This window comes from Lactuca virosa, chromosome 8 (assembly GCF_052849685.1).
Source record: "Lactuca virosa cultivar CGN04683 chromosome 8, Lactuca_virosa_CGN04683_v6, whole genome shotgun sequence".
In the NCBI taxonomy this organism is placed as follows: Eukaryota; Viridiplantae; Streptophyta; class Magnoliopsida; order Asterales; family Asteraceae; genus Lactuca; species Lactuca virosa.
Window position 1 is genome coordinate 114,357,754 of NC_136433.1, and position 14,878 is coordinate 114,372,631.

The window sequence follows — 14,878 nt, forward strand, 5'->3', positions numbered from 1 at the left end:
AAATAAAAACTCAAAAATGAATACCGTTCATATAAATCATATGTGATTGGATACATATAATCACATGTGATTATATGTATCTAATCACATATGATTAAAGTTGACAAAAAAAATAATTATTGAATGGAGAACGCGATAATGACATATACGATTAAATATATCTAATAACATTTAATCACATGTGATTATATGTATCTAATCACATATGATTTATGTGGAAAAAATTCATTTTCACGTTCTCAATTCAATAATTGTTTTTTGTCCATTTTAACGCGAAAACGAATCTTGTCCACATAAATCACATGTGATTAAATACATTTAATCATCTGTGACTAAATACACATATGCTTATATGTATCTAATCACATATGATTTATGTATACATGATTTATTTTTGTATTCTTGATTCAATAGTTGTTCTTTTACCACATTAATCATATGTGATTAAATAGATATAATCAAATATGATTATATGTATCCAATCATATATGATTTATGTGGACAATATTCATTTTCGTGTTCTCGACTCAATAGTTGTTCTCGTATACTTAATAATCTTTTATTATATGTATCTAATCACATATGATTTATATAGACAAGATCGATTCAATTTTGTCCATATAAATCACATATGATTAGATACTTATAATCACATGTGATTAAATACGTGAGAAAATTATTGAATATAAAACTCGAAAGTGAATTTTGTACATATAAATCCTATGTGATTAGATACATTTAATCATATGTGATTATATACATGAGAACAATTATTGAATCAAGAACGCGAAAATATTTTTTTCCTACATAAATCATATCTGATTAAATACATATAATCACATGTGATTAAATACATGAGACTAAATATTGAGTCGAAAACGTGACAATGAATATTGTCCATATAAATCATATGTGATTAAATACATATAATCACATGTGATTAAATACACGAGACCAACTATTGAATTGAAAACGAGAAATGAATATTGTCCACATAAATCATATGTGATTATACGTATCTAATCACAAAAGATTATGTGGACAAAATTCGTTCTCGCTTTCTCGATTCAATAGTTTTTTTTGTATAATCACATGTGATTATATGTATTTAATCACATATGATTTATATGAACAAAAACGAATATTGTCCACATTAATCATGTATGATTAAATACATGAGAAAAATTATTAAATCGACGCAAAAATAAATATTGTCCACATAAATCACATGTGATTAAATACATACAAAATTTTATTGAAAAGAAAATGTGAAAATGAATATTGTCAATATAAATCATATGTGATTAGATACATCATACATATACTCACATGTGATTAAATATAAGAGAACAACTAACAAATCAACAACGCGAAAATGCATGTTGTTCACATAAATCATATGTGATTAAAACATATAATCAGATGTGATTATATATGTCTAATCACATGTGATTTATGTGGATAATATACATTTTTGTTATTCTCATGTATTTAATCATATTTGATTACAGGTATCTAATCACACATGATTTATTTAGACAAAAACGAATCGTATCCATATAAATCATATGTATACATATAATAACATGTGGTGGTGGTGGGTGAGAGTGTTGGTGTTGGTTTCGGGTGGTGTTGATGGGTGGTGGTGGGGGTAGTGGGTGGCAGTAGCGGGTGGTGGAGGTGGGTGGCGGTGACGGGTGGTGATGATGGTGGTGGGTGGTGGTGATGGGGGTGGTGGTGATGGGTGATGGATGAGGGTAGTGGAGATGGTGGTGGTGGTGGGCACGGGTGGTTGTGACGGGTGGTGGTAATGGGTGGTGTAGGCGGGTGGTGGTGGTGGGTGGGTGGGGGGTGGTGTTGGTGGTGGAGGCAGGTGGTGACGGGTGGTGGTGATTGGTGGATGGTGGTGACGGGTGGTGGTTTTTGTAGGTGGGGGTGGGGCCGGTGCCGGCGGGTGGTGATGATGGGTGGTTGCGAGTGGTGGTTTTGGTGGGTGGTGGAGGTGGGTGGTGGTGGCGGCTAGTGGTGGTTGGGTGGTGATGGGTGGTGGGTAGTCATTGGTGGTTGTGGTGGGTGGGTGGTGGTGGTGGCGAGTGGTGGTGGGTGGTGGGTAGTGATGGGTGGTGGTGGTGGGTTGTGATGGTGGGTGGTGGTGGCGGGTGATGGTGATGGGTGGTAAGTAGTAGTGTTGGGTAGTGTTGGTTGGGTGATGATGATGGGTGGTGGAGGTGGGTGGTGGTGCGTGGGTGGTGATGGTAATGACGGGTGGTGTTGGTGGTGATTGATGGTGGTGGGTGGTGGCGGGTGGTGGGTAGTGATGGGTAGTGGGTGGTGGTTGGAGGTGGTGGCGGGTGGTGATGATGGGTGGTGGAGGTGGGTGGTGGTGGTGGTGGGTGGTGGTGGTGGGTGGCGATAGTGGTGGCGGGTGGTGGTTGGTGGCGATTAGTGGTGGTGGTGGTTGTGGTTGTGGTTGTGGCGGCGGGTGGTGGTGGGTAGTGATAGTTGGTGGGTGGTGAGTGGTATTAGTGGATTTTTAAATTGTTACTATTTTTTGATTTATATGAATATTATTTTATAATTTTAATTAAAAAAATTGTGTGGTCAAAATTTGTTCTCAAATGTTCTCGCGATAAGAAATGTTCTCGATTGAATGCTCCCCTATATATATATATATATATATATATATATATATATATATATATATATATATATATATATATATATATATATATATAGGGTTAGGTTCATGTGAGACCACTAGATTTTGTGAGACGGGGAGACCAAATCTTGACCACTCATCTTGAATAATCAAAGGCTGATATTAATTTAGATTAAACCATAAAATAGGCGGTGGCATTTTTGTAAATTAATGGAACTTTGGGATTAGATCAAGACACGGAGGGGCAGAAATGAAATTTTGCATTCTTTTTCGTTCAGCACACAAAAACACCCAGTATTCTTCCTAAAAATCCTAGATACGAACACTAAAACCCATTTGATCCAAATCTCAATCATCGTTCTGCTTCCTGAAATTCATCTTCCGATTGTTACACAAAAACCCTCGATAATCAACTAGAACACTAACTTCTTGTGATTTTGAACTCGTCATCTTCGATTTCTCTTTGGATCGATTTCATTTGTGGAGTTCTGCACTTTAATCCCTCGATAAAACCCTAAACTTACTTACTTTGATTCTTATCGAATATTTCTATCAAAGAAAATGGATACATCAACACGTGCTTCAGAATCTACACCATCAGATCATCTAAATGACATTATTACCAAAACTTCTCAAGAAATTCCAGGTATTTTCAATAGTTCTGTTAATTATCATTATATATCATTGTTCTCGTTTGATAACAAGGATGTTGCTTCGACAATTGATCTTCTATTGTTGCTCCATTCTCCAAATCTACATACTGTTAGTGATTAGGGTTAGGCAAATACCCATTAATAGGATCATAAAGTGAAATAGGTGAAACGAAATGAAATAAGATGCAAGATATACCATACCTTCAAGAAGCAAGCGAAAATGTAGAAAATAACATTACATTAATCTGCAAAATCGGTAGTAATCAAACTAGCAGGAGTAAGGACCTTGTGCAAATGCATTGCAAAGTATTGAAGATTTTACCCCTGTTTCAAAAATGGCTGGTTTGAGAGATTTTTAGAATCGTTTGACCGGTACCTTGTTGAAAGATGAAATTAGGTGACAATTCCCTGGTATAAGTATTATGATTAGATTTTTTATTTTTCTAAACAGAACATATAACATATGAAGGAAAATGATGATCAATTAAAGAATGAAGAAAATACTTTTAAACTGCTACACTTTTAAGCTCAATCTTTGACTTTATAGTTTATAATTCTAATATTATGCAACTGTTTGTACTAACATTAATTATTTTCATGCAGCTAATATTATAACAAGAATGACAAAATCAAAAATAAAAATGATGACAACGGGTAGAAGTAATGAAGTGGAAACTTCAACAGACAAATGGTTGGTTCAAAAAAGAAAATCATCGAAGTCTATCGATGAATCAACAGCTACAACTTCAAAAGAAAAAGAAAAAAGGTACATCATCAGTTATTCTATTCTAATAAAATATTTATCTCATTTGTTTCTGTTATTCTATGTATTATAATAAAATATTCTATATTCAATTAATATTTTTCTACATTCTATTAATCTTATTCTAATAGAATATTTTTAAATATTAATCTCAATTGTTTATGTTATTCTATGTATTATAATAAAATATTCTATGTATTATAATAAAATATAAAAGAATAAATGATATATTGTGTATTCTATGTATTCTAATAAAATATTTATCTCATTTGTTTCTGTTATTCTATGTATTATAATAAAATATTATATATTCTATTAATGTTTTTCTATATAGGGTTAGGTTCATGTGAGACCACTAGATTTTATGAGACGGGGAGACCAAATCTTGACCACTCATCTTCAATAATCAAAGGCTTATATTAATTTAGATTAAACCATAAAATAGGCAGTGACATTTTTGTAAATTAATGGAACTTTGGTATTAGATCAAGACACGGAGGGGCAGGAATGAAATTTTTCATTCTTTTTCGTTCAGCACATAAAAACACCCATTTGATCCATACAATATTCTGATATAATAAGTGTATATGTATAATATTCTTTTGGAATATTACTTTGTAATTAGATGATATAGGATTTTTGGATTTTTGTGGTGTTACTAACATTTATGATTGATGTAATGAATTATATGATGAATCTGATGAAGAAATCTATGTAAAAAAGAGAATTGGTGATAGAAAATATGTTAAAGGAGTGACAAAGATTAAAGAAGCAAAAAGGAAGATGAATAGTGGGGACAATCGTGCAGCAATAAAGAAGCAAAAAACCGTCAAATAGCAAAAGACTGTGAAAGATATATTGAAGGAGTTGCCTTCAATAAACACTAGATCGACACCTGGATTGATGACAGATGTTGTAAGTTCTTTGACATCAGAACAAAAAGATTGGGTAAAACGGATGAGATTTAAAGCATTTTTGAAGATCAACATTAAGAGTATTCCCTTAAAACTTTGCCATTTTGTGCTTGAGCATTATGATGAAGGCACAAACAGTATTCTGATTAAAGGAAAAAGAATAAAGATCACAAAGGAAAAAATTCATAAAGTGTTTGGTTTACCCAAAACTGGAAAAAGCTTATTTGACTTGGACATGGTTAGCGAAGATCATCAAGTGTTTGATGGATGGATGAAGGAGCTTGAAGGTGGAAAGGCAAATGCAACAAACTACAAGAAGATTATTCAAAAATCCGAACAAGTGGATATGAATTTCAAGCTGGGTTTCATAGCTTTATTTGTTAATACGTTTGCAGAATCCATTCCTACGGGGACAAACAACTTAGTTCCAGTTAGAGCACTTGTTGAAGTAGATGACATTTCTAAAATCGATTGGTGTGCGTATTTGTTGTACTGTGTGAAAAATTCAAAAGGGAGATGGCGTCCAGACAACCCCAAGTGTTATTACAGAGGCCCGATGTTGTTGTTGTTGGTATGTTTTTTCATATACTTATTTTTTCTTAAAAATGGATATCTAATATGATGTTGAAATAATGCAGCTAATTTACTGTGATGAAATTGAATGCAAGCTCCAAAAAATAGAACGTAAAACACCATTAGTTACGATGTGGACATCAGATAAGTTGAAGGAAAGACAATCTTTTGAGATTGAAGCCGGTGGATTTGGGGTTGGAAATCTAATTGAACAAAGTTCAAATTTAGAACGTGACAAGAATGAGAATCAGGAGAATGAGAATCAGGACACACGTATTGAGGTATATTCTAAGTAGAATATATTATCTAATTATGCTTTAGAATATATTTTAATTATGTCCTAACTTAATATAAGAAAAATATTCTAATGTCTTTTTTTTCCCAGGAGTATGAAGAAAAGTATGAAACAATTTTCAACAATGTCTCAACTTAAAAGGATAATATGGAAGATATTATTTTGCATTGTCTATCGAAATTCTCTGAAGACAATAGAACGAAGGAGATGATAAGGAAGTTTAGAGACATATTTTCAACTACATTTTTTTCTAGTCGAGAAAAGGGTAATAAATAGGATTTGATAGAAGTTTGGAATTACTTAAACGTGGTTATGGTGACTAAACAACAATTCCTTTTGTAATATCTATCTTATTTTGAACAAATTATACAAAAAAATGTTGTCTAGTATTATGTAAGAAACTTGATATGGTAGGTGATTAATGCTTAATGAATAGTTGGTATTATGATCACTTCTTAATGGTCATGGTAGAGTATTCTATAGTAAACAAAAAAAATTTAGAATATTCTAATAGAATAATGTTAAAGGCATCATTATTCTATTAGAATAATAAAAGATGTTGCATATATATACCAATATAATATTCTTACATGTATAATATTGTATTATAATAATTTGGTAACAAAACATTATACTCTAATTATCATACATAAGACTATTCATATATACTTCAATGCAAAAATTATGTAAGATTATATAAGATTATACTGCAATCATCATACAAAAGATGTTTGCCCTTTAAAATTATGTTGTAATGTGTACAATTAACTTACATTATGTAAGATTCTAATATTATATGAAATATTATGTAATATTCTGAATTTACAACTTATAGTGTTATAGGAATATATAGAATAGTCTATAGAAAAAAATTGATTTATAGAAAAGAAATGTTTATAATGTTAATGTGTAATAATCTGAAAGATTGTAATATGATGTAATATTATATTATAATATGAAATATTCTAATTCAGACCATCATTCCCTTCAAGTGTGTAGGAAACCAAATAATATGTAGGAACCTAGACTAATAAACTTTTTAAACGAGTGAGAAACATATAAGTTTATAAAATGAAATGAATACTTTTAGGATAAATATCAAACTTTTCTCTGGAAGTTGAAACGTATTTTAAAAACCTCATAGATTAAAAACCAAATTTCAAGTTTGTATTATAAAAAATATATCACAAGGTTACAGTATTTACTAATATGTTGTTAATTGATACGTAATATTATGAAATTGTATGGAATATTATAATATTAAAGTGTAATATTCTAAATTGTGTTATAACATATAAAATGAACTTATATTACATAAGATTCTAATGTTATATTTAATATTCTGAATATACATACCATTCTAACATAATAATTTAATTAGGTTGTCTATATTCAAGTTACAACTTAATATTCTTATAGAATAATGCTATACGATGTTTGTATATGTAGAACATTCTAAATAGAATGTAACACTAAATGATTATATGAACATCAAATATCAAACTAGAATATAGCAATATATATGTAAGAAAATTAAAATAATGCACAGTTTATTTGTAAATACCAATGTAAAAGTAAAAACTTAGAATATAGTGTTATCGTTTTATTCAATTACCTCAAATACATCACTTGAAACCAAACAAAAAAAATATAAGCAAATTTACAACATCCCACTACATTGAATGAGACACTACAAGAAATTATTATCGAGTCACATTCTCTACAGTTCCATTCAAGACTTACCTAAAAAGTTGTAATGATAGAAGACATGAAAGATTTAGCTAATTTAATAATTATATGTACCACTTTACACTGTGAGAGGGATGAAAGGGGTTTGATGGGTATTAGGATATATATCTGCTGCAATAACACTGTTTAAAGTTGCACAAATGTAGAGAACAATTTCATCAAGAAAGAAATAAAGAGAGTGCAGGGAGTAAATTAAACCAACATCCTCATTACAGATTTCGATTCTAAAGATGAACTAAGACCTCATCATCCATCAACTTCTTAGCATGGACCAAGAACCATTGAAACCAACATGTCAATATGCTTCTTGAATCTTGAAGTTCTCATCATTAATTAATGGTGGCAAGATAGGGATGATACGCTTCTTCCAACATATACACTGAACATTTGCATAGATGATAGTTGTATGTCCTTCAACCACTGAAAAACGAAGTACACCAATCATCACTAATTTAAGAAAAATCAGCTTGGAATTTAGGGTCAATATCATTAAATAGCAACAAAGTTTAAGGGTGGGAAGGAAGGAGTGATATATTAGACTCTACATCAGACTCTTTATTCATTCAGGACTTTCATCAAACAGGTGGAGTGCACGTATAATGTAAGAGAATTGGCTCAAGAACAATAATAGTTATATACATACCTCATTGATTTTATAGAATGAGCACAAAATAACACAAAGATACGTTGTTTTTGCTTGCTTATCTTCATTTAATATGTGCTCGAATGCACAGAAAAAACCAAAAGCTTGAAATTGATAATCGATGGCTGAAATCAAATACTTGAAATGATAATAGATTTAAGATGAAGTTAAATTGATAAAACACCTGATTTGAGAGTAAACTCGAAGCATCAATATGATGGACATCGATATCAGTTGATGATTGATTATCAATGTTGATGAATAGCTAAAAATCATTGATCTGAAAGTGATGAAAACTCAGGGGAAGAAAACTCAAACCTTGATCAATTGATAAAATCATGATGTAGAGTAAAAAACACAGCTTGAAAGATCGTTAACAATTGTTGAAGATGAAGATTAGCAGAAATCGACTGAACACTTGAACTTCTACCTTGGATGAAATCGATGATCACAGAGCTAAAATCGATAAAAATCTTGTAATGAATTGTTGATGTCGATAGATGAACATAAACCACAATCACTCAAATAAAAGCAAATAGAAGATTGATTAGCATGAATCGAAGATTAAGGAATGTTGATCGATTAGTATGAATTGGTAGAAAGAATCTAAGCAGCTGGGTTTTGTGATAATGTGAAGATAACAGATCTGATGATCTAAAATTTAACCTAATGATTAATCTACCCTTAATTAACTATTTTTTTAGATTAATTAGTGTTAATCACGTTTTCTTATGAGCCACAAGATCAGTTTTGATCAAAGGCTCAAATTTGGTTCCCATATCTCACAAAATATAGGTGGTCTCAAATGAACCTCTATATATATATATATATATATATATATATATTCAAATGAGAACATTTATTATATTGAGAACAATTGAGAACAATTCTCACCCACAAGTTTTAAATGTTGGAAATTTAAAGATCTATTACAAATTTCGTTATTTATTATTGTTTTATAATTTATTACTAAACAAATAAAAAATATTATATACCACCTACCCCACCCTCTCCAACAATATACCGTCACTTTCTTCTTCTCTAGACCATCATTGAAACCACCGGACAATCGTCGGAACCGCCGGATCGCCGTCGGAAAACGCTCGAACCACCAGAACGCCGGAACGATCGAAAAAACGTCTTTTCACTCTCCAAATCTGCTCGTCCGCCTCTACTCCTCTTATCGTCGAAAACAACTTCTCTCCATCTCTCCTTTCCCCGAACCAACTCGCTCCAACTCTCTTTCCAACCAAAAAGCTTTTTCATTATCGTTTCACTAACCACTAGAGCTACTTTCTACCAGATCTGAAGCAGAAAACCATCGCCGCCATCGAAGCTATAAGGTTTAAGCTCTTACCGGAAATCACGGAGTCATCGTCATTTCACCGGCCATCGGACCTGGTTTCTTCGGTCATCGCCGCCGCCTTCGTTCTTAGTCAATCTTATTTAGGCTTCGTGGTACTCATCAACAATAAGCTCTAGGAGCTTCCGATGACCTTCAGCGTGTTGGTGGAGGAGGAAGAGGTTAATCGGCGAGAATTGTCTTTTTATGATTGTGTTGCAGGTCATCACTGTCACTAAATCTTTGTGGATTCAATAGTTCAGCTCATCCCCTACGTCATTTTCTTCTCTCCGACGACCGACTGTTGCTTCTTCATCCTCAGCTCTCCATTTCACTCTCTCTTTTATGGTGGTACTTATTATCTCTAGTCTTTTTCTTTTGTTGGTAATAAAATAGACTAATAAGTTCTCTTATATTCTTGGTTATAGTGAAGTGAGAAAGTGAAAAAGACGATTGTCAGTAAATAAAAAAAGGTCATTTTCTTGATTATAATGAACTGAAAAGGTAAAATGGACGGGTGGAAAAGACAAATGAAAAAAATAAATAAGTAAATATAAAACGAAGCCAAAAGAAAAAAAGTCATATTTCTCTTTTAATATAAACCAGATGAGGAGCCCCGCGGGGATGGATCTAAACAGATGTGATCGTTTTTGGTATCTGGTGTTATAGTTGCAAGTGATGGATCATAATGGATTAAAATTTTGATGTAGTTGTACATTATGAATAGAAAGTGGTACTGTTACCTACATTACCAATCTCTCCCATAAAAAAAAATGTTTTTTGTTAACTTCAATTAAAGAAATAACAGAAGAGTGGTCGAGTAAATGTTTAAATTTACTTGACTAAAATAGTGACATATTTCCATAAAAAAATCATACTAAACTGTGATATATAAAAATGTAGATTAAAATACAAAAATCACAAAAAAACAAAAAATATATATATGACATATGACATATATTATACCTCAAATAAATGAACATCGAGTCCCCTCACATGATAAAAAATTTAAGCAAAAAATACCAATACTAAATAAATGCTACACCGTTTGTGAAAAGTGATATAAAACTACTAATTGTTTGATAAAAAAACTAAAGGGATAAACAACTCACATTTAATATAGTAGTAAAATATCAATGAAAGATCCGTAAATGACCATATACTTGTCTCTATCCCCCAACCTACAAAGCAAATTAACTTAATTAACCCCCTTTTTGTATAAAAGAGAATAACCACATTCTAATAAATAAATGAAAAACAAATTTTTAAAAAGTTAGTATTGAACTAATTAAACTGGTTGCCATCAAAGCATACCATGTGTTATGGAAACACTAACAAACTGTTGAAATACCACAATTATTAGAATATTCATTTCACATGTTTTAAAACAACATCAAAATTGCAAGGATTAAGTATTAAAGATTGTAGCTTTTGCAGAACAAAAGTCATAGGAATGTCAATATTTAAACTTCAACCATTCAATGAATTTATTTTCATAAACAATGGAACTTACCTTGTAAAGAATGCCACTTCCAGCCTTCTATGCATGATAACTTTGTAAAGACATGTACAAAGCCATAAAGCAACATGAAAACGATTTGAAAATATATATACTATTCCTAAAGTTAACAAATCATGCCCTCACAGTGTATCTTTCATGAAATGAGAACTTTATGATATTTCTTTGCTGAATTCAGAATTTTTTATGCAGAAAGCATAATTTTTATGTTGTTTCTTTGCTGAAATCAGATTTTTTATACAGAAAGTTTTGGGTTTATATGAAATCCTCTTCTCACTTAACTATTTTCTAGGCGAAAATAACTTTAATTAGATATACCCTGTAATTGTGTAATTGTACAGACAAAAAAAAAATGAGAAAATGACCATGTTACCCTTCTTTCTAGAAGTGATATTGAAAAATACTTTATTGCTAGTTTTCGGATTAGACCACATTAGTGATACCCATGGCAAGTTCAACTCATATTAAGAATACCCATTTCAGTTTAGATCAAAGTAATGATGATCGTGTGAAATCGAGATCAAGTACTGAAAGATTTTGGTGGATTAGTTTGAGACTTACGGTTCCTAAGGCCAGGGTTAACTCTGTGTATGCGAGCTCGAATGGTGTTGATGATACATGAATTCCAAAGAATGTTCCCCAATTGTGGAAATTGAATTCGATTGTAGTATTTATAATCACCATTTCTGTAGTAACTCATGCATCGGCTCCAGCGTTGACCATAAATTGACCAGACAAAATACTCTACAAAATGATCAAATTTCAGATCCTCAATTCAATTTTTGCATAAATGAATCATACCAATGCCAGATTTAAGAAATTGCTTAATGGAAAAGAAAAGAATGTGACCTTTACCCTCGATGTGATATTGGGTTTTTGAGCTTTGGCAGCAAGTCACGAAAGCTCCTTCTGATTTTAGTATTCCTTTGATGCCAAAATAAGGTGAAATATCAAACATAATTACACAAAAGTATAGAAAATACGCAATTCTTAGCAGCACCACAACAAAATGAAAGTAAGCAGGGAAAGTTTAAAGTGAAGGAACAGCCTGCGATTATTAGTGTTCCACATAAGAAAAGAGTCACAGATCCAATGCGAAAGACACAAAATTTTAACAAAAGGAAAACAATTTCAGAAAGTGCATAACTATATGAATCAAGGAGTGTCATTAAATTATATAATAAAATAAGAACTATGATGTCATTCCATAAGGATTTATACAATAAGATTAAGCATCTAGGGTGCATCGGGTAAATTGGAATCTTCCTTAAACACCATTCAATAGCCAATATACATCAAAAAGAACCTGATTCTAACCTACCTGACAGTTGCCATGTGATGAAAGTTGAATACCTTTGTCCCTCTTTCTTTTTATCTAGCAGTCACTATCATTTTTCCTAGTTAAGCTGTCTTTTTCCTATCCTTAAGTAAAAAAATCACTAAAGATTGCATTTTTGCTTTAACGACAGTATCCTTTGTACTCCTGCTGTTGTACTTCATTATTGTCATGGATCTTAAATCCTCCAGCTATCTTCGCCCTATTTAGAACAACAATGTATCCATCCAATAAACTAATACAAAATATGGTTGTGAAATCATCAAATAAAGGTAAAGCGATGATAAGAAAATAGAATAAGAGACGCATTCATATCATCGAATACCAGGTAGGTGGCGATGTTTTTGTTGCGATGTACAACTGTTCATATAGAGGTACAGAGAAGCCAGATAACCTTCAGGTACCCACATCCGTGGAAGAAGAAGGGCCACTGTGACACCGATCAAAATGGATAAATCGATTTATCAACTGTGAATATAAAAACCATAAATAAAAAGAGTTCAGAAAACTGTAACGAAATCAATTGCACAAACCTTTGCCAAGGGCTTTTCTTTTTCAATGTTGTCCCAAATTGCAGAATCAAACACAGAGGATGGATGATTGTAGAATCAAACCTGCAAGTCAGACGATTGTAGAATGGGGGAGAACATGTTTCAAACTGTCGATTTTCTTTGCTTCAAAGTCAGGTGGAATAGGAATATTTTGACATCTTCTTCTCCGATGGTGCCGATGGGGATGTTCAAACAGGGATAAGAGGAGAGCGAGCTGCTTCTTGCAGGACCAATCGAATATGCCGTTTTTATTACTGAAAAGATAATTTATGATATTGACCTCTTTTTAGCCACCCACGTTTTGTGAAAACCCCAAGCCTTGTTCCGAGTTCTACTTAACGAGAGAAATGAGAGGATACGGAGGGAAAGTGAGGGGTGTCGAAGGAAAACCGTGTTCTCGAGTTTCATTAATGGAAAGAAAATAAGGGGAGGGAAAGGATTTTGGAACCAAATTTTCCTCCCAAATTGAACGGATTTGGGAAGAAAGTGAGGGGAAGGAAAATTTTAAGTTTTATTTTCTTTTTCCTACTAACTCGGGAACACGAAAATTAAAATTTTTCTTTCATTTCCTTCGAACTCGGGAACACAGAATAATGAATATTTTCCTTCATCTCCCTTTCTTTCTGTCAAAATTTTCCTTCCCTTTCCTTTTTCTTTTAATGAATTTGCAAAAATACTCGGGAACAAGGCGTAAAACAGAAATCCATCAATAAATTAGCAAATTATAAATTAAAACGACAAATAGAGAGTAGCAGTCTAAGGTTTGATGCATTTAACCTGGACATAATTGGTCGACGGATCGTAGATCCGATAAAGAGTGTTGGTTTCTGAGATAAACATAGAACCTGCCACAGGAAACCAAAAGAAATGTAAGATCCAATAAGAAATGTAGAGCATAATCAAGAAAAGGCAGAGATTGTGATCTACGATGGTGAGGATAAGCAGTGGATGGAGCAGTAATGGCTGTTAGGGTGTGAGAGATTTTAGAGCGGTGCTGTTAACGACAAAGCTTTGGATCTCCAACAGTCGAAACAATCTGGAAAGGAGTGGAGATGCATCGATGCGGTGGTTGTGGACGATTGAGGAATTTAGGTAAAAGGTAATGGGTTTGCTGATGCAGGAGATACAACTGATTAAGCGATGACGATGGTGATCGAGTCGGTCACATTTTAGAGGAAGGACGGGAGAATAACAGAGACAGAGAGCATATGAGGGGGTACCTTGAAAGAGAAGGCGATGACACCTATCGATATTTGGGGCGGTGGCGAACACGATTCAGACAATGAGGCGGACACGTGTAAGGAAGAGGCTAAGAAAAATAAAATGTGGATCACACTTGACGTACACATCGACCCAACCACTGACCACCCACTTTCAATGAGGCAAATTTAGGTCCTTAAAGAACCGACAAAATTGTATAAAATGCCCCAGACAAAAAGCAAGTCGGAATTACAACCAAACCCATAATCAAGGGACCATTTCTGCCAAAAATCTAGGAAGTTCACTATTCCTTACTTTGATCCCTTTTTAATCTACCTCTACCTCTGAGACCTAAAAATGACACGTGTCAGTTTTTTAGATTGTTTCTTTGACACGTGACATTTTTCTATTATTTTTATTATTTTCCTTTTTGGTAACAAATCAAATTCAATTCAAATTTTGAAAATATAAAATCATATCCTAATAACATTATTATGTTTATTTTCGTAACAAATTAATTCATAATTACTTACTATCGATAATATCTTGGTTTTTTTTCTTTTTTTGACATTTACTATTTTTTTATCTATATAAAATTTTTAAATATACCGACCGTGGTTTCCACGCGTTATAACCTACTATATATATATATATATATATATATATATATATATATATATA

The 14,878-nt window shown here is 32.6% G+C and overlaps 1 protein-coding gene across 13 annotated transcripts; it reads right to left on the bottom strand.

The window, feature by feature from the left end:
* Nucleotides 1-3,634: 3,634 nt before the first annotated feature.
* LOC145129278 (uncharacterized) lies at nt 3,635-13,295 on the bottom strand. Of its 13 annotated transcripts, none has more exons than XM_079063981.1 (7): nt 12,980-13,290; nt 12,432-12,876; nt 11,960-12,034; nt 11,672-11,854; nt 11,105-11,144; nt 10,704-10,772; nt 7,615-8,026 (listed from the first exon to the last, which is right to left on the bottom strand). In XM_079063981.1, exons 4-7 carry the CDS (start codon nt 11,792-11,794, stop codon nt 7,902-7,904), a joined length of 357 nt encoding a protein of 118 aa, XP_078920107.1. In that variant the 5' UTR covers nt 11,795-11,854; nt 11,960-12,034; nt 12,432-12,876; nt 12,980-13,290; the 3' UTR covers nt 7,615-7,901. The 13 variants fall into 13 exon arrangements, 10 of the variants coding, with proteins under 10 accessions (XP_078920103.1, XP_078920107.1, XP_078920106.1 ...); XM_079063980.1 differs by having other exon boundaries at nt 11,966-12,034; nt 12,980-13,289; XM_079063978.1 differs by having other exon boundaries at nt 12,772-12,876; nt 12,980-13,287.
* Nucleotides 13,296-14,878: the final 1,583 nt, after the last annotated feature.